This window comes from Salvelinus sp. IW2-2015, linkage group LG14 (genome assembly GCF_002910315.2).
Source record: "Salvelinus sp. IW2-2015 linkage group LG14, ASM291031v2, whole genome shotgun sequence".
Lineage (NCBI taxonomy): Eukaryota > Metazoa > Chordata > Actinopteri > Salmoniformes > Salmonidae > Salvelinus > Salvelinus sp. IW2-2015.
Genome location: NC_036854.1, coordinates 50,900,403 through 50,926,174, shown reverse-complemented (window position 1 = coordinate 50,926,174; position 25,772 = coordinate 50,900,403). Strand labels below are relative to the sequence as shown.

The window sequence follows — 25,772 nt, the reverse complement described above, 5'->3', positions numbered from 1 at the left end:
AGTCCTTCAAGATTCGAGTTATCTGGTTCTTTAGACACTATAGAAGAAACAGTTACAGACAGGCTTTAAAGGTACACTATACAGATATCGCTGTGCATTTCCTGGTTGATAAATTCTAATAGTCAGACAAATTTCAGATTGTGACAAAAACAAGTATGTATAGTGTAGATCAGGGGTGGGCAACTCCAGTCCTCGAGGGCCTGATTGGTGTCAACTTGCTCCATCCCTAGCAACAACAGCTGATTAACCAGAATCATTGTGCCACTCTAAACTGCTGTGAAATATATTTCTCTAAACATTATTTTCAGCAGTTTTTAGCTGGTGTAACAAAAACAAGTAAAAGATGCAAAAACAAACTCCAGATCGGGAAGCCTAGAAATAGAACATATCTACCGCTTCTTTGGACTTGCTTCCAATGAGAATGACAGATCTATAACTCAAATTTCTATGTGAATTTTGGTGTGGTCTCCCAAAAAGTTACATATTGCACCTTTTTAATAGACTTAATGCCCTTTGATTATCAGTAATATTCAGTGCACAACAAATGCAAAAAAAAAAAAGTATTTTCCCTGACTGTGGACTTGCCAGATTGTGGAGTTAAGATAAATGGAAGCACCCTTATTATTAATATGTTTGTTCTCACACGTACAAGTGTTTATTGGCTTTCGTGTTTTTTTTTTGCGTATCTCACCCTGAGAGTGGGGACAAGGGATCAGCTATTATTGATGGTGACCCTGGAGCAACTAGGGCAACTCAACAGATTTTCACCTAGTCAGCACGGGGATTGGAACAGTTCTTTTTTGTTATGGCCCAATGCTCTGGACGTAGCATACCTGCACCTGACGTGTGTGTTGAAAAGAGAGAGGTGTGAGAACAACAATATTAATAATAAGGGTGCTTCCATTTATCTTAACTCCACAATCTGGCAAGTCCACAGTCAGGGAAAATACTTTTTTTTTTTTTATGCATTTGTTGTGCACTGAATATTACTGATAATCAAAGGGCATTAAGTCTATTAAAAAAGGTGCAATATTTAACTTTTTGGGAGACCACACCAAATTCACATAGAAATTTGAGTTATAGATCTGTCATTCTCATTGGAAGCAAGTCCAAGAAGCGGTAGATATGTTCTATTTCTAGGCTTCCCGATCTGGAGTTTCGTTTTTGCATCTTTTACTTTGTTTTTTGTACACTAGCTTAAATACTGCTGAAAATATGTTTAGAGAAAATATATTTCACAGCAGTTTAGGTGGCACAATGATTCTGGTTAATCAGCTGTTGTTTGCTAGGGATGGAGCAAGTGTGACACCAATCAGGCCCTCGAGGACTGGAGTTGCCCACCCCCTGATCTACACTATACATACTTGTTTTGTCACAATCTGAAATTTGTCTGACTATTAGAATTTATCAACCAGGAAATGGCACAGCGATATCTGTATAGTGTACCTTTAAAGCCTGTCTGTAACTGTTTCTTCTACAGTGTCTGAAGAACCAGATAACTCTGATCTGAGGACTGTTCTGCTTTGTTCGGTTGGAGCAGGGAAGAGTGCAACAGGAAACACCATCCTTGGGAGAGAGGCCTTTAAAGTGGACTCATCTCCTGAGTCGGTCACCAAAGCATGTGAGAAACAGAGTAGGGAGGCAAACGGGAGGAAGATTGAAGTGTTGGACACCCCAGGACTGGGCGAGGACAGGAGAAGTGAGATAGCCAGATGCATCATGGACAAGTCAGTCCCGGAACCCCATGTGTTCCTGCTGGTGGTAAGGTTGGGGGTAAGGTTGACAGAGGACGAGAGGAACACTGTGAAGTGGATCCAGCAGAACGTCRGAGAAGATGCCTCACACTACACCATGATATTAGTCACCTGTGCTGATTCACCCCGACTCAGAGGAAACACAGTGGATGACTACGTGAAACAGAACCAAGACCTTCAGACACTCATCGACAGCTGTGGAGGCAKATATCACTCATTTAATAATGACGATAGGGAGGACCACAATCAGGTCACAGAGCTGCTGGAGAAGATAGCAGAGATGGTGGAGGTGAATAAAGAGGGGAGCTACACCAACAGGATGGACCAGAGTGCTCAGASTGACATCACTGCCCAGAAGATACAGAGCAGGTCTACAACTTGGGGCACTACAGCAGCAGCTCTTCTGGCAGCAGCCATTACGTTGTTAATACTCTCAGGAGTAGTGAGAGTAGCGGAACCAACAGACCTAGCGGAACCAACAGTAGCAACCGGACCAGCATTGGGATTAGCGAAACTAGCGAGATCAAGAGGAAGAGCTGGACCAGCATTGGTAGTACCAACAGAAGTAATGCGAGCAGCAGTCAGACCAGCATTGGAAKAAATAAAAGGCATATTGGGAGTACTAGTAGGGGTAGCAGGCGTAGCATTGGTAGCACTAGCAGGGGTAGATGGACTAGCATTGGTAGTAGCAGCAGGTATGGCAGGAGTAGCAGGGTCAGCAGTAGGAGTTGCAGGACTAGCATTGGGAGTACCAGCAGGAGTAGCAATAATAGCAGGAACAGGACTAKCAGGAGTGGCATTAGTAAAGATTTTCCAATGGTATCAAAATAGACAGCATAATGGACAGGAGAGGGGTGGAAAACAGAAAGCCTCCTAAAATAAGTACAGATCTGGTTAACAACAACACAAAGAAGATACTAGATGTGAGAGTTCTGAAGTGTAAAATAGGTTACAGTCTGGGTAGAATGGCTGGGCGGTAACACAGTGGGTATGTCTGCATGAACAGAAAGAGAGGGTAGCCTTTTATTGAATAGATGGTTCAGACGGTGTAACTGTTAACGAAATGATGGTGATGTCAAGGAACAAACAAAAACACAATGTTGATGCAAAACCCAAAAGGAAGTACTCCACATGCTAGTGTTACACAATGACCAAATAAGAGAGGTGCACAACAACCAGGAAACAATATCAACCTACATAACAGTACAAACTACATACCTGACATTTACTCCTGAGGTGCTGACTTGCTACACCCTCGATAATTCTTGTGATTATTATTATTTGACCATGCTGGTCATTTATGAACATTTGAACATCTTGGCCATGTTCTGTTGTAATCTCCACCCGGCACAGCCAGAAGAGGACTGGCCACCCCTCATAGCCTGGTTCCTCTCTAGGTTTCGGCCTTTCTAGGGAGTTTTTCCTAGCCACCGTGCTTCTACACCTGCATTGCTTGCTGTTTGGGGTTTTAGGCTGGGTTTCTGTACAGCACTTCGAGATATTAGCTGATGGAAGAAGGGCTATATAAAATAAATTTGATTGTTTGATAAAAAAATTGAAAAAAATAATTTGATTGATACCTTGGTTGCCACTCACAGGCAATGCTCACACAGGCAATGCTCACAGGCAATGCTCACAGGCAATGCTCACAGGCAATGCTCACAGGCAATGCTCACAGGCAATGCTCACAGGCAATGCTCACAGGCACCTTTGAGTGGTCTGTGCTGTTTGGTTGAGAGATAACTAATGACTGCAGGTCATTTAAGGATAGCCCACCCCTTTCAGGTGGTGGTGATCTAGTTAATTAGTTGTGTGTGTCGACCAATGAGGAGCAGGCTCCCCTCCTACTCGGGAGGGGTTTCGTACAAGTAGTTGTTTCTCTTGGAAGAAACATTTAATGCTTTTTTTTTTTAAATGTGTTGAAACCATGATCTTATGGTCATATCCCATTGAGTATTGTTGGTCTATTGCCATTTCATTTTTTCTTCATTTTTTTATGGGATGTTTAGGGATCAAACTAAATGTGCTCTTACAGTTTCAATGGAAATAATATTACTATCATGTCTGTGTTGTGAAACATGGGTCATTTCATGGTGCTTTAAAATAACCCATGAAGGATATTTAACCCATTATATTCTATTCTGTCCCTTTGTACTTGCATGCATGTAAGAAAATAAACACCAACTATTTTATTGAGATTTTGTATGCCGTTTTGTTAAACCAAAGTATTTATTCTAAGGAGAATATTTATGTACTGCTGTCTGCTGTCTAAAGATGGCGTCGACATAGAGGGCAGCCTCACTTCCAGTCCTTAGGAAACTTTGCAGTATTTTTTTTTGTTAATGTATTATTTCTTATATTGTTAGCCCAGAAAATGTTATGTGTTATTACATACAGCTGGGAATAACTATTTTTCACAAGCATTTCGCTACACTCGCAATAACATCTGCTAAACAGTGTATGTGACCAATAAAATTTGATTTGGTGTCACGCCCTGCCATAGAGAGCCTTTTTATTCTCTATGTTGGTTAGGTCGGGGTGTGACGGGGTGGGTAATCTAGGTTTTTTTTTCTATGTTGGCCTGGTATGGTTCCCAATCAGAGGCAGCTGTTTATCGTTGTCTCTGATTGGGGATCATATTTAGGCAGCCATTCCCCACTGTGTTTTGTGGGATCTTGTTTTTTTTTTTTGGTGTTGCTTGTGAGCACTGCATTTGCGGTTCGTTATTATTTGGTTTCGCTAAAGTTTCACTTAGTAATAAAGATGTGGAACTCTACGTACGCTGCGCCTTGGTCAGTTATTACGACGATCGTGACATTTAGTCATGTAATATTTTTTGTGATTATGAGTCGGCCATTTATCCAGGACGAATGGCTTTTACAAATCTGTCCAAAATGAGAAACACAAAGTAATAAAACATAAGATGCTGAAATTGTAGTTCAAGTATGTGTGTATATTTGCATCTGATAAAAATGATAGAAGTAAACATTGAGTTATTTGTTACTATGAATATATATTGCTGTATTCTTTTTTTTCTTAATTATTTGAAAATGTTTTTGACATTTTTCAAAAGAGCATCAGCTGTTCCGGACGACTGTGTGATCACGCTCTCCGCAGCGATGTGAGTAAGACCTTTAAACAGGTCAACATTCACAAGGCCGCAGGGCCAGGGGATTACCAGGACGTGTACTCCGAGCATGAGCTAACCAACTGGCAAGTGTCTTCACTGACATTTTCAACCTCTCCCTGTCCGAGTCTGTAATCCAACATGTTTCAAGCAGACCACCATAGTCCCTGTGCCCAAGAACACTAAGTTAACCTGCCTAAATGACTACCGCCAGTAGCACTCACGTCTGTAGCCATGAAGTGCTTTGAAAGGCTGGTCATGGCTCACATCAACACCATTATCCAGAACCCTAGACCCACTAATTTGCATACCGCCCAACAGATCCACAGATGATGCAATCTCTATTGCACTCCACACTGCCTTTCCACCTGGACAAAGGAACACCTATATGAGAATTCTATTCATTGACTACAGCTCAGCATTCAAACGATAGCGCCTCAAAGCTCATCTAAGCTAAGGACCCTGGGACAAAACACCTCCCTTTGCAACTGGATCCTGGACTTCTGACAGGCCGCACCCAGGTAGTAAGGGTAGGGAAAAACACATTCGCACGCTGATCCTCAACACGGGGGCCCTCAGGGGTCCGTGCTCAGTCCCTCCTGTACTCCCTGTTCACTCATGACTGTACGGCCAGGCATGACTCCAACACCATCATTAAGTTTGCCGATGACAAACAGTGGTAGGCCTGATCACCAACAACGACGCGACAGCCTATAGGGAGGAGGTCAGAGATTTGTCCGTGTGGTGCCAGGTCAACAACCTCTCCCTCAACGTGATAAAGACAAAGGAGATGATTGTGGACTACAGGAAAAGGAGGACCGAGCTCACCCCCATTCTCATCGACGGAGCTCTAGTGGTGCAGGTTAAGAGCGTCAAGTTCCTTGGTGTCCACATCACCAACAAACCATGGTCCAAGCACACCAAGACAGTCGTAAAGAGGGCATGACAAAACCTATTCCCCCTCAGGAGACTGAAAATATTTGCCATGGGTCCTCAGATCTTCAAAAGGTTCTACAGCAGCACCATCAAGATCATCCTGACTGGTTGCATCACTGCCTGGTATGGCAACTGCTCGGCCTCCGACCGTAAGGCACTACAGAGGGTAGTGCGTACGTCCTAGTACATCAATGTAATAGTCCGGTGGCAATTTGATTAATTGTTCAGCAGTCTTATCGCTTGGGGGTAGAAGCTGTTAAGGAGCCTTTTGGTCCTAGACTTGACGCTGTACCGGTTGTCATGCGGTAGCAGAGAACATGTCTTGGGTGGCAGGAGTCTATGATAATTTCATGGGCTTTCCTCTGACACTGCTATTATATAGGTCCTGGATGGCAGGAAGCTTGGCCCAGTGATATACTGGGCCGTACGCACTACCCTTCTGTAGCGCCTTATGGTCAGATGCCGAGCAGTTGCCATACCAGGCTGTATACTGTATTTCATATGTTGGTAACCATTTTCTAAAAGCACTAAGGCACCAGAGGCAGTGATGTATTATGAATACAGCCTTATTGTATTGTATATTGTGCCTTATTGCTTTTATACCAACATATTAAAATAACAATGAATTACATATTTTCATTCAAATGTCATTTAATACTTCAATTCATACAATTTCCTTCTTCCACAAGGAGATACACTGCATTCAGAAACTATTCAGTCTCCTTCACTTTTCCACATTTTGTTACATTACAGCCTTATTCTAAAATGAATTAAATTGTTTCCCCCCCCCCCACATTAATCTACACACAATACGGCATAATGTACAGCACTTTGTGACATCTGATGATGTAAAAAGGGCTTTATAAAACAGCAGGTCAGGGACAAGGTAGCACGTCTGGTGAACAGGTCAGGGTTCTATAGCCGCAGGCTGAACAGTTGAAACTGGAGCAGCAGCACGACCWGGTGGACTGGGGACAGCAAGGAGTCATCATGCGAGGTAGTCCTGAGGCATGGTCCTCGGGCTCAGGTCCTCCGGGAGGGAAGAGGGAGAGAATTAGAGGGAGCATACTTAAATTCACACAGGATATCTRATAAGACAGGAGAATTACACCAGATATAACAGACTAACCCTAGCCCCGAGGCACATAGACTATTGCAGCATAGATACTGGAGGCTGAGACAGGAGGGAGGTCAGGGGACACTGTGGGCCACGGGGCCAACCAGGCAGAATATAACTCCACCCACTTTGCCAAAGCACAGCCCCTACACCACCAGAGGGAAATCAACTGACCACCAACTTACTACCCTGAGACAAGGCTGAGTATAGCCCAGGAAGATCTCCTCCACCGCACGAGCAAGGCAGATGAGGCGCAAAACCGTACAGAGCTGGAAATGATAAAGGTTGAGGTTGGGCAGGGAGACAGCGAGGCCTATAACCATGCTATGTAAGGGATAATCAATGAGGGGCTATGCGTTCTATGGAAAATAATGAACTACGTGGAAGGTGTGTTCTGAATTCTGATTGGTATGATAAAACATTTATTTTTACTGCTCTAATTACGTTGGTAACCAGTTTATAATAGCAATAAGGCTCCTCTGGGGTTGTGATATATTGCCAATATACCACGCACTCCGCGTTCCTAAATACAACCCTTAGTCGTGGTATATTGGCCATACACCACACCTCCTCTTATTGCTTAAATAAAGCACGCTCTACAATGCCCTTCAAGCCAATCAGAAAGTAGTATTCAACAATGTCATCGTATAAACTAAACTTAATGCTAAGCAAGGGGAATATTATGTGCGACTTGAGATAAATACAAGAGAAGATTCGGACAGCAACTTGAACATGATGACATTCTTATGATGGCACGGCGAAATTCATATGAAACTGTGAGCAGGCATAGACGCTAGAACACTGCTCGTCCAATTAGGATCCAGGATCCAAACAACCAGTTCATAATAAATAAATAAAATGTCATATAGACTATGGTTGTTAAAATAATGAAGGATAGTTACCTGTAGCCAGTTCTATTTATATGTATATTGTGCCTGATGCAAGTAAAAAAATAAAAAACGCGTATTTATTTTTATGTACATGTGTGAGCTCTCTGACTGTTTCATTCACTGCTGTCCAGGCTTGTAGCATACTACTGATTTCTAATATTTTCTCAAAAGGAAAATCTATAAAATATGTTAAAGAAAAATGATGATTATTCACAGTAACTGATTAGAAAAATTGTTTACCGTCACTCGCTTTTTTTAACTGACAGACTGGATAACCAATTACAGTGTAGAGTTTTCTGATCAGCCAATAGTAGTATGGGAGTGGCATCCTGCTTTCGGATGACCCAATGGGAGAAACGAGGAGGTTCGTTTGGTGACACTAGCTAAACGTATTCACCCACTGGTGTGTCCGTTGTCTTGGTTTGCTAACGGCTACAGTAGCTAGCTGTATATATATTTTTTTATCCGTAAACAACAATAACATATCATCAAAATATGGAAGGCCGTGGCTACAGTTCAGGTATATATCAAAATATGTCAATGGGTTTACATTCACTAGGTTATTCATGTTCAAGATGTTATATTACTAACGTCAGCTAGCTAGCCAATTACTTAGAAGCTAACGTTAGCTAGCCATTCAAGATGGCTAGCAAGCTAAAATAGTAACGTTATTTTGTACGTTATACATGGTCATTTTACAGAACCGCTAATGCATGTAATACGTAGCTAGCTGTGGTATATTAGAAAGAGAACGTCACAGTCTTAGTGTGTAATCTCATTAAAATGGAGTCCGTCTGCCACGACTTGAACCCACAATAGCGTTAAGAAATGGCCGCCATATGCCGTTTTTCTTACATTTTTCCACCCCCAGAGAATACGTTCCCCACAGCCCTTCAGTTTATGTAACTAACGTTAACGTACTAACTAGCTATGACTGCCACCGTTAACGGTATAGCTAATGTTTTTTTAACCAAACGGGTTGTAAAGGTGCAAGGTTGCCGACTAGTTAACTAACGTTAGCTAGCGAAGTTAGTTAGCTAGCTACATGTTAGCTAGATGTTAGCTTACAGCTAAGTAAGCGGGCTAACTAGTTTTTTGTTATCAAACGTTCACCCCAGTGAATGCATTAGCTAGCTATGCTACGCTTGGCTACGTTATGTCACATCGCGTTATACAACCCGTTTGAGTGCTTGTAGATAACCCTTTAATTTGAAACCTCTCTTTAATATGTTAGGAGGATACTCGAGTTGGGGAGCGGTGGAGGAGGGTCGGGGAGCCGAGGTAAGAGAGAGAGAACGTACTGTATCTGTTCACACCAGTCTAAAACGTTACATATCTGAATTTCCCAGGAATATGTGCCAGCGATTGGTTGTGAATGAACAGTAACACTTTACACCACAGAGTGTTAGCTGGCACCTTACTTGGGGAGGACAGGCTCGCGTAATGGCTGAGTGAAATTAGTGGAACGTATCAAACACATCGTTTCCAGGTGTGATGCCATTCCTCTGTTCCTGGACATTAGGTGCCGTCCTCCCCTCAGCAGCCTCCTGTGCTTTAAACACAATTGATTGTGTTGACTTAATCATATTTACAAAATGCACTTAGCCAAAGGCGCCCATATCAAATGTATTGGAATTTAAACGAGGTAGCCTATGATTTGGCTCATTTTGATTAGCTAGCTACACCTCTATACCCCTGCCTGTAAACGTGTGATCCTCACCTTAAAACCATCTCTGCTCTCCCCCAGGCTCAGACAACTATGACCCGTATGGAGGGGCTACAAGGACTCCATGTCAGGGATGGGGGCTACGGAGGAGGCACAAGAGGGGTCTCTCTGGGAGCTCTCTGTTGGCGACGGGGACCAGTGCAGACGCTGTCATCGCAAGATCAACCAACGCCTTGACATGCTGACCCAGCTGGAGGAGGCATGAAAGGCGGGGGGCGCAGCGACAGGTAACACACACAGAGCTCTGGCTGACCTGCACACACCTCTTTCTGGCTGGTAAAGGCGTCCACAGCTTCTCAGCCCAAAGTGTCCGGAACAGCTCGTGCATATATTATGACAACATTGTGACATTTTTGTGGTCTTCGGTACATTTCCACCGGGTTGTTCTGGCAAACAGTATTGATCTTCAGGAAAGTCTTTGTCATTCAACGAGAGATGGTTGGTTTTCAAGCAAATTTTTAATTGAACAATAAGACATCTTAGTTACATGTAAAAGTACTATGATCTCGTCTGCAAAAAAACGTAAACATTTGATATTCCATGAGATATTAGATTAACTCTTGACTATTTTGAGGGGTGTATACTGCGACAGCGCCTCAAAATGGACTAACTATTGCCGCGGTTTTCTCATTTTTCAAGTCTTAAGGGAGTATGTGACCACACTCGTTCAGTTCGCCTAGCCGACTATTATAGCTAGCACCAGCCGAACTGAAGCAAGCTAACACCTTAACACTCCCCTGGTTTCAACTCTCCACACACACGTCTTTGCACTCAAGATCAATCACGCACCTTCACACAGTTGTGTAGTCTGCCTTTCCAACACTATACACACACACACACACACACCCACATCATCTGACCTGCACCTCTCCTGTGTTTTCCACACATCTGCAGCTAGCTTTTCCCATATCAATCCCCCTTTCTGTTCATACCTCCATTAATCTCAATCATCTCACAATGCTGCCACACCCTCGCTCTTCCTGCTTTAATCACCTCACAATCCTGCTGCCACAGCCTCGCTCTTCCTGCTTTAATCACCTCACAATCATGCTGCCACAGCCTCTCTCTTCCTGCTTTATTCAATCACAACCTGCTGCCACAGCCTCTCTCTTCCTGCTTTAATCAACTCACAACTGCCACAGCCTCTCCCTGTAATCACTACATACCACCCACATCTTTCCTGGCCGCCTCCTCCTTAGCTAGCCCCTCCCCCTGGACACGACTAGGATGTAACGGTAAGGGTTACAGGGTAAATATCCAATGTATTTCGGTTGGGGAAACATTTTGATTTAAAGGCTAAACTCATAAGCTTGATTTTGTAGAATTGGGAACCATTTTTCCCCCTATGGATTTTCAGACCTCGAGGATACGTATTGCGTCAATTTGCTGAAACATAACATGTTAAGGATAAGTAGTCTATTTCTCCGATTCCAGTCCGTTAGTTTGGGTAACACGAGTAGTTTTAGTCTAAACCAGAAGGTAGCTAGCTGTAGTTGGGGGGGTTTTAACTGTTGTTGAATTAACGATAGTAACTATCCAGATGAGCCTCTACCTGGCTCCTCCCACCCAGCACTAGAGATATGAGCCTCTACCTGGCTCCTCCCACCCAGCACTAGAGATATGAGCCTCTACCTGGCTCCTCCCACCCAGTATGTTGTCGTGGGTGTAGTTGGTTTGTCTTCATTATACTGTCATGCTTATGGATTCCCATTGATATACCCAGGTAGATCCCTCACCACCACAGTCACAGTTCTCAGACACAGGGAAGTCAGCAGCAGGTYGTTATAGTATACTGCCCCCCCCTGTCATGGAGGTAGAAGTGCAGCACCCACAGATCCCCCAAATGCACCCCCCTCTCTGATCTATCTGACTCAGAACAGACAAATACACCAACATGTCCACCTCATCCTGACTCTCTGTGTCTGAGCGGGAGGGGGGGAGGAGGGAGGGGGGGAGGAGGGAGAGAACGAATGACGGTGACAACAACCAAGTTCATATTTTGGCTGAGGCCCCACCCTGTAAATGCACAAGGAACACCAACTAAATGCCCCCCCCTTTCTGTATTGTGGTACAGTCTAATCACCCTCACATACAATTTGCCACATGGAACAGTACTGTTTCTATAAGGCTGCTCTTATCTGTCTCTCTGTGACCCGTGAACCAACCCTGATATTCTGTACAGCTCCAGCTCTGTCCCCACCTCCACCCCACACGGTGAGACACTCCACCTCATCTTGACTAGAAAGGGMGTAAACMCCCCTCCCCMACTACTGGGGTACCAACCAACCCCCCCTTTGACTCCAGAGAGWAGGGTGGGGTGGATGAGAAATGGGGAATGCTCAAATRTGTGTAAACCAAATGTTGACAGAGAAAAGCCTTCCTGCCATGAATGCCTACATCAAGACTCAGCAGCGTTGGGATTGGCAGAAACATTCTGCATCATTATGACATCACTAATGTGGCTCATCACCTTGGGGGGAAACATGTCAGAGAGAGGAGTAAAAGGAGGGGAAGAGAGATTCCCTCCCTCACTCTCTGCTCGTTCTACCACTCCCTCCCTCCCCCTTTTCGCAGGTTTGACCAATACGAGTCCTTCGACTCRCGGGGCCCCTCCCTCCCCTCCCGGGATCTCTACAGATCYGGTAGCTATGGTTACGGCGATGGCCGAGGGGACATGACCCAAAGAGCTTCAGGCTTCGGAGGAGGTGGTGGTCTAAGCTCAGGCTTTGACAGCTCCTCCTCCTACGGAGCTGCTAAGATGCAGCGGCAGAACATGAGAGACTCCTTCTCCAGTGGCCAAGGAGGAGGAAGCTGGGCCGGAGCAGGCCAGCGCTCCCCGAGAAGGGGGGGAGGCCGCGGAGGGTTTGGAGGCCGCAGATCCGACCCCACTCCCATGGGTGGAGGTGGTGGTAGGATGGGTGGAAGAGGAGGAGGCCGGGGAGGTGGCGGTCACTCCCCTGGGGGTAGGGGCAAGCTCCCATCCCTCCTGGGCCACCGCATGCCCCCCCAGACCGGGGCCTTCCACCAGTCCGCTCAACAGGGCCGGGTCCCTGKGCACCAGGACTTCCCAGGGCGCCACTTTGGAGGGGGCCCCCAGGGAGGCCACCAGCGCGGGCGCAAGAGGCCCCTCAACCGAGTAAGTACCCTACCGTACTGCCCGCCAGTCTGCCAGCCCCACAGCAGGGCATGATGACTTACCTACCAAACCCCCCCACCCCTGTTCATCTACCCCCTAAACGCTCCCCTACCCTGCCTACAGCGCCAAGGGACTGGGGAGGCGTGGATATAATTGACATGACAACTACCAACACATTGACAGCAACGCTCGCCCCCCCCCCAAACTTATAGTTTGGTCATCATACTATCGGCCCCAGTCCCTATTCAATATTGCCACAAATGCCTCTTTGATTGAACCGAACTGTCCCCCTCCCATTGAAAGGAAACTGCCCTGCTCCAAGAAATAGTAGCCCCTACCAACACCACCCAGCAGAGATCTGGACCAAACTCCATTATAATGTCCTTTCTCTGGGTTTTAATCTTGTGGTTTTATTTTGCCTGGTTCTGCCCCTGATGGAGGCCTTATGGTAATAGTGGAGATATGCCGGGGAGTCCACTGAAAGTTCCATTTGAGAATCTATTGAAAAGTTCTTTTGAGAATCTATTGAAAAGTTCCATTTTGAGAATCTATTGAAAAGTTCCATTTGAGAATCTATTGAAACAGTCTACTATAGTTAATGGGTGAAGGGATCCAAGTTAAGATGGGAAATAATTTATTAGTCCACTGATAGTCCCAAAATGTTTTGCATGTCAGCAATCACGTTTTCAAGATATTTGACTTTGAAGAAGCAGAGTGTCACTGGCCACGTACCAATGTGATGATGATGTCCCTCAGCAGCAGCAGCAGCCTGGTGGTGGTCAGCGTGATGGTCAGAAGAAAGGAAACAGACTCTGACCGCAGCAGATGAACCAGAGTCTAAGATGAACAAGACAGAGAGCGCAGGTGGAGAGACCGCTGAAGGTATCACACACACACACAGAACAGACGACAATGTCCACACACAACAAACTACCCCTATGCACTGTCCTGACTTGACTGTCTTTCTGTCTCTCTCTTTCTCTGACAGAACCAGCAGAGAACAACGTATGAAGAAATGAGGTGAGGACCCCAGCTGCTGTGACTTAACTAACACATCTTGTGGACCGGTGTGTGTGTGTCAGTACTCATTTGTTTCTCTCCTCTCCAGGCAACCAAAGCCCCGGCTGATGGAGAGAAAGGTAAGATGGATTCATCTTCCTCCTCTGTTATTAGACCTCTATCCTCTCTTCATCAACTGGCCCCTGTTCTCTCCTCCTCTTCATCAACTGCCCCTGTTCTTCTCCTCTTCATCAACTGGCCCCTGTTCTCCTCTGTTATTAGACCTCCTACTATCCTCTCTTCTCAACTGCCCCTGTTCTCTTCCAACTGGCCCCTGTTCTCCTCCTCTTTTATTGCCTCCTTCTTCTCTTCATCAACTGGCCCCTGTTTCTCCTCCTCTGCTTTTACCTGCCTCTTCCTTTCTTCATCAACGGCCCTGTTTCTTCATCAACCGGCCCTGTTTTCTTCATCAACTGGCCCCTGTTTTCTTCATCAACCTGGCCCCTGTTCCTTCATCAACGGCCCTGTTCTCTTCATCAACGGCCCCTGTTTCTCTCATCAACCCGGCCCCTTCTCTTCATCAACCTGGCCCCTGTTCTCTTCATCAACCGGCCCTGCATTCTCGCATCAACCTGGCCCCTGTTCTCTTCATCACCTGGCCCCTGTTCTCTTCATCACCTGGCCCCTGTTCTCTCATCACTGGCCCCTGTCTCTTCATCACCTGGCCCCTGTCTCTCTCTTCAACTGGCCCCTGTTCTCTTCATCACTGGCCCCTGTTCTCCTCCCTGTGCCTCCCTTCTCTCTTCATCACCTGCCCCTGTTCTCTTCATCAACCTGGCCCCTGTTCTCTTCATCAACTGGCCCCTGTTTCTCTTCATCACCTGGCCCCTGTTCTCTCATCACTGGCCCCTGTTCTCCCCTCTGTTTACCTGCCTCTTCTTATCACTGGCCCCTGTTTTCTTCATCAACTGGCCCCTGTTCTCTTCATCAACTGGCCCGCTGTTCTTCATCAACCTGGCCCCTGTTCTTCATCAACTGGCCCCTGTTTCTCCCTGTGCCCTTTTTCTTCATCAACCGGCCCCTGTTCTTCATCAACCGGCCCCTGTTTTCTTCATCAACCGGCCCTGTTTCTCATCAACGGCCCCTGTTTTTCATTCACAACTGGCCCCTGTTTCCTCCTTCTTCATCAATCTGGCCCCTGTTTCTCCTCCTTACCAAATGACTTCAATAGTTTCCATGAGCTTGCCCAGTGATTTAAAGTAATGATAATTAGTGGACATTTTAGAAACCAGTTGTAATGAGATGGGACAATAGCCTGCTGCGGTGCGTTTCCATTGAACTGTGTTGTCATAGAAACAAACACATTCCCATCTAGTGTCTTGGAAGTGTTTCCATGATCTATTTAGTCTGCCCTCCCACCTATCTGTTTCAGGTAGCCTGCCTGCCCTTCCACCTATCTGTTTCATGTTTCAGGTAGCCTGTCTGCCCTCCCACCTATCTGTTTCATGTTTCAGGTGGCCTGCGAAAGCCAACATGGATAGAATGCAATAATTGACTAATGAGCCATATTCTAATAAATCTCATGTGCCAACGCGTCGCCATGGTGAAACTTGCACTCCTGTAGATCTGAAATAATTGGATGGTGAAACAGGAAGTCCAGAGAAGCCTCGTCCCTGATTGGCAGATGAGTGGCAACCCTGATTAGAAGCACCTTCTGCTCATCGGTTGTTCCCTACAAATGCTGTTCTGGAGATTTCTTTTTTTTTTTACCTACACTGAAGAAGGCTGCAAAAGCGGAAACGTCTGTGTCCGCTATCCTTGATGCAGTGAAAATAATATGAATTGAGAAATGAAGTAAGCTTGATTTAACACGTGTTTAGAATTTAAATGTGGAGTTGATAGTTTATAGTTACGCGATGACATCACATGCCCCGCATACCTTAAATTATACTTTGGTAAAGTTTCATTCCCCGCTATAAAGAAAGTTGGACTAAAGAGAGATTGTTGAGCAGAGAACATTTCTCCTATAGCTGCCGTTTCCGTATTTTTAATTTTTTGTTGCCGTATTACTTTTGTCAAATGAATCTGGGTCAATGCAAACCTACCTACAGTCTCTCTTTCCTGCTCCGCCCATCTTTTATTCAAGCTGGGTGACGTTTCACAACTCTAGATGTAATTTTCAATAGACTGCCCYTCTCCTTGCTTCCCTCCCTTGCCCGCTTCCCTGTCACCTCCTCCCTATTTCCCTTCCCCTCAACACGAAAACCTCCTCTCCTTTTCCCTCGCTCTTTCCCCGTCTCCCCTCCTATCTTCGCCTCATCTCTCCATCCGTCTTCCTCTCCAACTGTAACCTCTCCTCTCTCCCCAGTGGTGTCGATGCAGGAGGAGATCTCTCAGATGAAGAAGAAGCTCCAGACAGGGAAACAGACTYCTCCCCAGGACAAGGTCCCCAAAAACAGGAGGAAGAGGGGCGGCTTCCTGGAAAGGTCAGGGGTCACACTAACACCCAAAAGTCAAACCCAGAGGTCAGTTATTACAAAATACATCTCTTAATTTCTCTTTGTCTAATTTTCTTCCTTTTCTGTCTCTCCTTTACATATCTTCTTCTCTTTCTCAGAGGTCAGAGTTATTATACGGAAACTTATTTTCCTAAATACAGTGCCTTCGGAAAGGATTCATACCCCTTGACTTTTTCCACATTTTGTTACAAAGTGGGATTAAAATGGATTTAATTATCTTTTTTTGTCCATTCAATACATGTTAGAATAACCTTTGTCAACTTGCTTGTTGATCATTGCTAGACAACCATTTTCAGGTCTCGCCATAGATTTGAAAGCAGATTTATGTCAAAACTGTGACTCAGGAACATTCAGTCTTCTTGGTAAGCAACTCCAGTGTATATATGGCCTTGTGTTTTGGGTTATTGTCCTGCTGAAAGGYGATTTCCTCTCCCAGTGTCTGTTGGAAGCAGACTGAACCAGGTTTCCCTCTAGGGTTTTGCCTATGCTTAGCTCCATTCTGTTTMTTTTTATCCAGAAAAATTCCCCAGTCCTTAATACAAGCATACCCATAACATGATGCAGCCACCGCTGTGCTTGAAAATATGGAGGGTGGTACTCCGTAATGTGTTGAATATGTCCCAAACAACATTGTATTCAGGACAAAAAGTTAAATGCTTTTCCACAATTTTTGCAGTATTACTTTAGTGCCKTGTTGTAAACAGGATGCATGTTTTTGGAATATTTTAATTCTGTACAGGCTTCCTTTTCACTTTTTCAGTTAGGTTAATATTATGAAGTAACGTTTGTTGATCCATACTCAGTTTTCTCTTATTAAGCTCTGTGACTGTAAAAGTCAAATCCCTGAGCGGTTTCCTTCCTCTCCAGAAACTCAGTTAGGAAGGACGCCTGTATCTTAGTAGTGACTGGATGTATCGATACACCATCCAAAGTGTAAWTAATAACTTCACCCTGTTCAAAGGGATATTCAGCGTATGCTTTTTTTAATCTACCAATCGGTGCCCTTTGAGGCATTGGAAAACCTTTATGGTTTAAATTCACTGCGCGATTGAGTGACCTTACAGATARTTGTACGTGTGGGGTACAGAGATGAGGTAGTCACTCAAACATCATGTTAAACACTATTGTTGCACACTGACTCCATGCAAATTATTACATGACTTGTTAAGCACAAGTTTACTCCTGAACTTATTTAGGCTTGCCATAACAAAGGGGTTGAATACTTATTGACCCAAGATATTTCAGCGTTCATTTTAAATACATTTGTAAAAAAATTGACATTATGGGGCATTGTGTGCAGGCCAGTGACAATTATTTAATTTTTTTAATCTGTTTTAAATTCAGGCTGAAACACAACAAAATGTGGAACAAGTCAAGTGGGGAATACTTTCTGAAGGCTCTGTATGTACTCAGTGAGGGCAGAATGACCTGTCTTCTCTCCTCTTTCCTCTTCTCCCGACCCCCTTCCCTCCCCCTCCTGCTCTCTCTCCTCCCGCCCTCCCCGCTCTCTCTCTCCCTCCCCCTCCCTGCTCTCTCTCTCCCGCCCCCTCCCCGCTCTCTTCCTCCCGCCCTCCCCGCTCTCTCTCCTCCCTCCCTCCCCCCCGCTCTCTTCTCTCCCTCCCTCCCCCGCTTCTCTCTCTCCTCCCTCCCTCCCCTCCCTCTCCCCCGCTCTCTCTCCTCCCTCCCTCCCCGCCTCCTCTCCCCGCTCTCTCCTCCCCCCTCCCTTCCGCCTCTCTCCTCCCCTCCCTCCCGCTCTCTCTTCCTCCCTCCCTCCCCGCTCTCTCTCTCCTCCCTCCCTCCCCGCTCTCTCCTCCTCTCCCTCCCTCCTGCCTTCCCTCTTCCTCTCATTCCTCTTCTAAATATACTCGGTGAGGGCAGAATGACCTCCTGTAGTCTTTTCTGCGTCTCTGTGAATGGATGGATGGGGGGGATAATGCATTACTCAACACTAACCACTTAGCTGTAGTTTCACTCACCACACACTTCCAACATATCTGCCCTGATTGGGCCGGCAGGCTGTGGTCTGACTGTTGTCGTGCTGTGTGGTCGACGGAGGGTGACGTTTGCGTGCTCGGTGTGTAAGTTCCGTTCATTCTACCACGAGGACATGGCAGCCCACTGGAGAGCAAGTTCCACAAAGATCACTTCAAGTTCCTGTCCAGTCAGCTGTTCCAAACCCACCACAGACTTCTTACAGGTAGACATACACATGCAGACGAACACACACACACTCAAAGGTGCAGACGCATGCAGATGGGACATTAACACGCACTCAATCTTCTGTAAGATTCCCATGTGTTTTGAGCGGAACCCCCCTCTTACTGTGTGTTGTGTACATACCAGGAGTACCTGAATAACAAGTATAAGAAGACAGAGCAGAGGACCAGTCAGATGGAGAACCACTGTGCTGCTATCTGTCAAGTCTACAAGGAACAGGACCTCACCAGGCGTAAGGACAGCAGTGTGTTTGTGGTGTCTACCAGGGTTTCCGTTAGTCCACTAATAGAGGCTATTGCCCCCCCCCCTCCCCAGGAGAAAACAAAGAATTCATTGTGACATAATGCATTTGAACTTTTTCATTGATGGGAATACCAGTGAATAAACTGCTGGTCCAGCTCAGACAGCTGTTTGTTGCTGCTGGAGTAAACATGTCCGTTAATTAAGACCAGTTATGCGTCACAAGTCGCAACACAAACTACTTTGTAATGAGCTGGAGCCATATGAATCTTGAAAACATACTTAATTTAAAAAATATATGTTTTACTACATATTGAGGCATCTTACCTTGCTTCAAAGTAGCCAAAATCCAACAAACGTGCAGGCAGTTATTTGATAGACTTCCTATGCCATTGAAACCAGTAGCCCTTTTTCTCCTGTTCTATTGGTTTTCAAATCAACTTTCATTGGTTTCAAATACTCATATTCAAAAAGGCAAATTTTCACCTTTTAAAAAAGTCACATTTATAAAACATTCCATGCATTCTCGCATTTGCAGACTAGTGTTTATAGAGCTTTACTACCTTGTGTATTCGGAAACTCATTACCTTGTGATGATTGGATAGACATCATTTAGCCTTGTGATGATTGGATAGACATCATTTAGCCTTGTGATGATTGGGATAGACATCATTTAGCCTTGTGGATGATTGGATAAGACATCATTTAGCCTGTTGGTGCATTGGATGACATCATTAGCCTTGTGTGATTGGATAGACATCATTTACCTTGTGGTGATTGGATAGACATCGTTTAGCCTTGTGGATTGGATAGACATCGTTTAGCCTGTTGGTGAATTGGATGCATCATTTAGCCTTGTGTGATTGGATAGGCATCTTAGCCTGTTGTTGGATAGGCATCATTTAGCCTGTGTGATTGGATAGCATCACCTAGCTTGTGTGAGTTGATAGACATCATAGCCTTGTGGTGATGAAGACATCACCTAGCCTGTGGTGAATGGTAGACATCACTAGCCTTGTGGTGATTGGATAGACATCACCTAGCTGTGTGGTGATTGGATAGACATCACCTAGCCTTGTGGTGATGGATAGAATCACCTAGCCTTGTGGTGATTGGGTAGACATCACCTAGCCTTGTGGTGATTGGATGGACATCACCTTAGCCTTGTGGTGATTGGATGGACATCATGTAGCCTAATAGTATGGCCTTAGAGTAGGCTATATATCGTACATTTGTATTTCTCCTTTCTTTGCCAGGAAAATATTGGCCTTTTTAGAAACACATTTCATGTGCAATTCTACCAGACTTATAGATGACTGGAACATTAGCAGAACCTCTTTTAATAGGACAACATTTACACGGTAGCCTACTCTGCTGACAAACAGATCAATAAAAAGCTATTTGTAAGTTAATAGAGGGTATCATTTTGGCAATTTAAAATGTATTTTAAGGGAAAGCTTCCCCCTAGCCTTATGGACACCCCGCCTTACGTATTGTATCATCTTCCAAATTAGCATCTGAGTTACATGTTCAGTTCAGAGAGATAATTACCTTCATCTAAATTGGAATTATTATTATTTCTTTCTGAACCCGTGGGCGGGCGACCTAATCATGGTAATGCAACCAATGCATATGGGTCTGGTACATTTCTTTTCAATGTCCGGTAGATGAAAATGCTGCCGCGTCAATGTCGTGCGCTACGTTTTGCTATGAACCCTGTTTGTGTACGTACTGTGTGTGTTGGTGTGTAATGCTGTATGCTGTGTGTACCCTTCTGTGGAACAGAGTGGATTTGTAAAGCTTTTTCTGTTGCTGTTTTCTGTTTACGCTGTCAAATTTCCCGTGTCTCCCTCTGTAACAGAGTTGTATGGAGCACTTCATGAAAAGTGGAGGCAGCCACTGTGCAGCTGTGACTTTTCATCCCCATGCATTCTTGGATCGTGCATAGCGAGGTAGTACACAGCTCTGCTCTTATATGTCTGTGGACGGATGAACCAGGTCAGACACTCGTTTTAATGACTGTAGGGGCTGGATGATACCAGGTCAACACAAAGCTCGTTTTATATTGATGTAGGGCTGGATGATACCAGGTCACTACACAGCTCTGTTTTATAATTGACTGTGGGGCTGGATGATACCAGGTCATACCACAGCTCAGTTATATTGACTGTAGGGCTGGATGATACCAGGTCACTACACAGCTCAGTTATATATTGACTGTAAGGGCTGGATGATACCAGGTCATACACAGCTTCAGTTAATTGCTGTAGGAGCTGGAGGATACCGTCACTACAAACAGCTCAGTTTATATTGACTGTAGGGGCTGGATGATACCAGGTCAGTACACAGCTCAGTTTATATTGACTGTAGGAGCTGGATGATACCAGGTCATACACAGCTCAGTTATATTGACTGTAGGGGCTGGATGATACCAGGTCATACACAGCTCAGTTTTATTTGCTGTAGGGCTGGATGATACCAGGTCAGTACACAGCTCAGTTTATATTGACTGTAGGGCTGGATGAACCAGGTCATACACAGCTCAGTTTATATTGACTGTAGGGGCTGGAGGATACCAGGCTCAGTTTATATTGACGTAGGGCTGGATGATACCAGGTCAGTACACAGCTCAGTTATATTGACTGTACGGGCTGGATGATACCAGGGTCACTACACAGCTCAGTTTATATTGACTGTAGGGCTGGATGATACCAGGTCACTACACAGCTCAGTTTATATTGACTGTAGGGGGTGGATGATACCAGGTCATACACAGCCTCAGTTTATATTGACTGTAGGGCTGGATGATACCAGGTCAGTACACAGCTCAGTTTATATTGACTGTAGGGCTGGATGATACCAGGTCACTACACAGCTCAGTTTTATTGACTGTAGGGCTGGATGATACCAGGTCACTACACAGCTCAGTTATATTGACTGTAGGGCTGGATGATACCAGGTCACTACACAGCTCAGTTTATATTGACTGTAAGGGCTGGATGATACCAGGTCATACACATCTCAGTTTATATTGACTGTAAGGGCTGGATATACCAGGTCACTCACAGCTCGTTTATATTGTCTGTAAGGGCTGGATGATACCAGGTCATTACACAGCTCAGTTTATATTGACTTTAGGGGCTGGATGATACCAGGTCACTACACAGCTCAGTTTATATTGACTGTAGGGGCTGGATGATCCAGGTCAACACAGCTCAGTTTATTATGACTGTAGGGCTGGATGATACCAGGTCACTACACAGCTCAGTTTATATTGACTGTAGGGCTGGATGATACAGGTCACTACACAGCTCAGTTTATACTTGATGTAGGGGCTGGATGATACCAGGTCACTACACAGCTCAGTTTATATTGACTGTAAGGGCTGGATGATACCAGGTCACTACACAGCTCAGTTTATATTGACCTGTAGGGCTGGATGATACCAGGTCACTACACAGCTCAGTTATATTTGACTGTAGGGCTGGATGATACCAGGTCACTACACAGCCTCAGTTTATATTGACTGTAGGGCTGGATGATACCAGGTCCAGTACACAGCTCAGTTTATATGACTGTAAGGCTGGATGATACCAGGTCACTACACATCTCAGTTTATATTGACTGTAAGGGCTGGATGATACCAGGTCACTACACAGCTCAGTTTATATTGTCTGTAGGGGCTGGATGATACCAGGTCAGTACACAGCTCAGTTTATATTGACTGTAAGGGGCTGGATGATACCAGGTCAGTTTTATATTTGACTGTAGGGGCTGGATGATACCAGGTCACTACACAGCTCAGTTTATATGACTGTAGGGGCTGGTGATACCAGGTCATACACAGCTTCAGTTTATATAGTCTGTAGGGCTGGATGATACCAGGTCACTACACAGCTTCAGTTTATATTGACTGTAGGGCTGGATGATACCAGTCACTACACAGCTCTGTATATTGACTGTAGGGGCTGGATGATACCAGGTCACTACACAGCTCAGTTTATATTTACTGTAGGGGCTGGATGATACCAGCTTCAGTTTATATTGTCTGTAGGGCTGGATGAACCAGGTCACTACACAGCTCAGTTTATATTAACTGTAGGGGGCTGGATGATACCAGCTCAGTTTATACTTGTCTGTAGGGGCTGGATCGATACCAGCTCGTTATATTGTCTGTAGGGGCTGGATGTACCAGGTCAGTTATATTGTCTGTAGGGGCGGATGATACCAGGTCACTACACAGCTCAGTTTATATTAACTGTAGGAAAGCTGGATGATACCAGGTCACTACACAGCTCAGTTTATATTACTGTGAGGGCTGGATGATACCAGGCCAGTTTATTGTCTGTAGGAGCTGGATGATACCAGGTCACTACACAGCTCAGTTTATATGACTTAGGGGTTGGATGATACCAGCTCAGTTATATTAAACTGTAGGGGCTGGATGATACCAGGTCACTTCACAGCTCAGTTTATATTAACTGTTAGGGGCTGGATGATACCAGGTCAGGTTTATATTGTCTGTAGGGGCTGGATGATACCAGGTGTCATACACAGCTCAGTTTATATTAACTGTAGGGCTGGATGATACCAGGTCAGTTTATATTGTCTGTAGGGGCTGGATGATACCAGCGTCACTACACAGCTCAGTTATATTGACTGTAGGGGCTGGATTGATACCAGGTCAGTAGACAGCTCAGTTTATATTGACTGTAAGGCTGGATGATACCAGGTCAGTACACAGCTCATTTATATGACTGTAAGGGCTGGATGATACCCAGGTCACTACACAGCTCAGTTATATTGACTGTAGGGGCTGGATGATACCAGGTCAGTAGACAGACTCAGTTTATATTGACTGTAGGGGCTTGGATTTGATGACCAGGTGTACACACGCCTCAGTTTTATATGACTGTAGGGGCTGGAGTGATACAGGCAAGTACACAGCTCAGATTTATATTACTGTAAGGGCTGGATGATACCAGGTCAGTACACAGCTCAGTTTATATTGACTGTGGGGGCTGGATGATACCAGTATCGCGATACTCGTTACTATCGTGGCAAAGAATGGAAAAAACAAGATTTAACGTCTTTAGGAACACAGCCCTACTGACGGTGAGAAACATCATGTTGTTGTCATCCAGAGTCCCATTTATCCACATCTTCCAAGCTACAGCACACTACTTCACATACAGCAGGTTTATCAAGGACCAAACAGTGATTGGTTAATCACCTAGTTGATCGGTTAACTGATTGGTTGATCATTAAAAGTAGATCGCTGCTCCAGCAGGTCATTGTCGAGGGTGAACACCACTGTGGTCCTTTTTGGCAACTAGATGACAGGTGTTAACTCCAGCTAACTAGACACCTCGGCTCACGTCTCAAAACGCATACGTCCATCCTCTCAGCAGTAGCATGCTCACAGTGGGTAATCAGGCCTACATAAACCCTGCTTGGTTGAGATTGGCAGGGAGCATGGATAGTTGGATACAGWWGATACAGAAGCACTTTTTATTTTATATTTTGCTATGCCCTCCCTGACTTTTTTTCCCACTGACCCCTGTGTGACCTTTGCCTCCTGCGTGACCCCAGGGTATGATGGAGCAGTCTAAGAGGGCCAGTCTGTCAGTGGCTCGCAGCATCCTCAACCACAAAATCATCGGAAAGAAGCTGGAGAGTTACCTCAAGGTACACACACACAAGCACACACGCCTATCTCTCACAGACCCCCCCCCCTTTAGAAACACTGACTCTCTGTGCCTTGCACACTCACTCTCTGACCCTGCCCTTCCCCTCTCTCCTCTCTGCAGGGTGAGAACCCCTTCCTCGGTAACCAGGACGACCAGGACCCAGAGGACTCAATGATTATGGAGGTGTCAGAGGCTGAGCTGACCAATGAGAGCCTGGCGGAGACCACCAAGGAAGAGGCGGGGCCAGAGACATCGCAGGCGGCCACCGGGGCTGATGGGGTAGAGGAGGAGAAGATGGAGGAGGGAGGAGTGGCGGTAGCAGACGGAGGGGAGGAGGAGGCGCAAGTAGAGAAGCTAGCGGGAGGAGAGGGGGAGACGCAGGGTGAGGGGGAAACGCAGGGTGAGGCTGAGGGAGAGCTGGAGCAGGGAGGAGAGGAAGAGGAGGACGGGTTTGAAGTTGGAGATGAGTTTGGAGAGGAGGATGAGGGAGTGGAAGGAGAGCTGGGAGAGGAAGAGGAGGATGAAGGAGTGGGAGGAGAGGATGAGGGTGTGGCGGTAGAGAAGAAAGACGAGGATGCTGACGTGGTCGTCATAGAGTGACCTTTACCCTCAATGACCCTTTGACCTCCCTCTGGACCAATTAATACAGCCCTCTCTCCCCTGTCCAGCCAATCCCACTCTACCCCTCCAACAAACAGCCAATCAGATTCATTTATACTTACTGTACATCCCGCCCTCCTCCATTCAGAACCGAGACTCACTAATATGCTTCTGATACGTCTGTTTTCATATATACTTTCTCTTCTGTGTAAGTAGACTTTTTTTTGTTGTGCCTTTGAATCTGTCGGGCTACGTTGGGATATTTTGACCATGTTTCAGTGGGTAGAGGACCGTGAACTTAGTGTTATTGATATGACACACCCCCTACCTGGTATTACTCCTGGACCCACTCCCTGTCCGTCATAGCTAGATTCCTAGGAAGTGCGAGCGGATTGYTTCGTCTCTTATCGACTCCTCCCAAACGTGSAAAACTTATTTGAAATGTATTTGTTGGTGTGTTTAGATTGAAAGACGGGGCAGGATTTAGTTTTACAGATGGTTACTGTTGTCATCCATGTTCTTTTTTGGACAGATGAGAATAAATGTTTAAAATGTTTATCTGTTGGTTTGGTTTCTTTGTTGAGCTGATTTCTGCTAGCCTGGTCTCAGATCTCTTTGTGCTCTTGACAATTCCATTGCTGTTGTCAAGACACATGACAATGAATTAGTTAGCATGATCGCAGAAACAGACTGGCTGATGATCTGGGTTTAGATTAGAATAAGGTCAAGGGTCAAATTCTTCATTTACACACATGGTTAAAAGACTCAGGACAACCTTAACACTACACTGTAAATCCAATCATTCACATAGGGTGCGGCAG

General features: G+C 45.3%; 2 protein-coding genes across 2 annotated transcripts in view; both read left to right on the top strand.

Annotated features, from left to right (window-relative positions):
- The window catches only part of LOC111973225 (GTPase IMAP family member 4-like), a 7,704-nt gene extending 3,174 nt beyond the window's left edge, over nucleotides 1–4,530 (top strand). The window contains exon 4 of the mRNA XM_024000515.2: nucleotides 1,481–4,530. Within this exon, the coding sequence (XP_023856283.1) occupies nucleotides 1,481–2,631 (1,151 nt within the window). The 3' untranslated portion in view covers nucleotides 2,632–4,530. The remainder of the gene's footprint in view (nucleotides 1–1,480) is intronic.
- Nucleotides 4,531–5,671: 1,141 nt separating this feature from the next.
- On the top strand, nucleotides 5,672–25,507 carry akap8l (A kinase (PRKA) anchor protein 8-like). Its single transcript, XM_070446815.1, is given in 18 exon segments — nucleotides 5,672–5,812; nucleotides 8,208–8,344; nucleotides 9,059–9,105; nucleotides 9,572–9,703; nucleotides 9,706–9,741; nucleotides 9,744–9,777; nucleotides 12,125–12,686; nucleotides 13,449–13,482; nucleotides 13,485–13,568; nucleotides 13,675–13,691; nucleotides 13,795–13,825; nucleotides 16,054–16,171; nucleotides 18,260–18,321; nucleotides 18,324–18,373; nucleotides 18,375–18,401; nucleotides 18,548–18,757; nucleotides 24,248–24,349; nucleotides 24,472–25,507. Coding segments are annotated over 18 exon segments (2,304 nt in total). The 3' UTR covers nucleotides 24,952–25,507.
- Nucleotides 25,508–25,772: the final 265 nt, after the last annotated feature.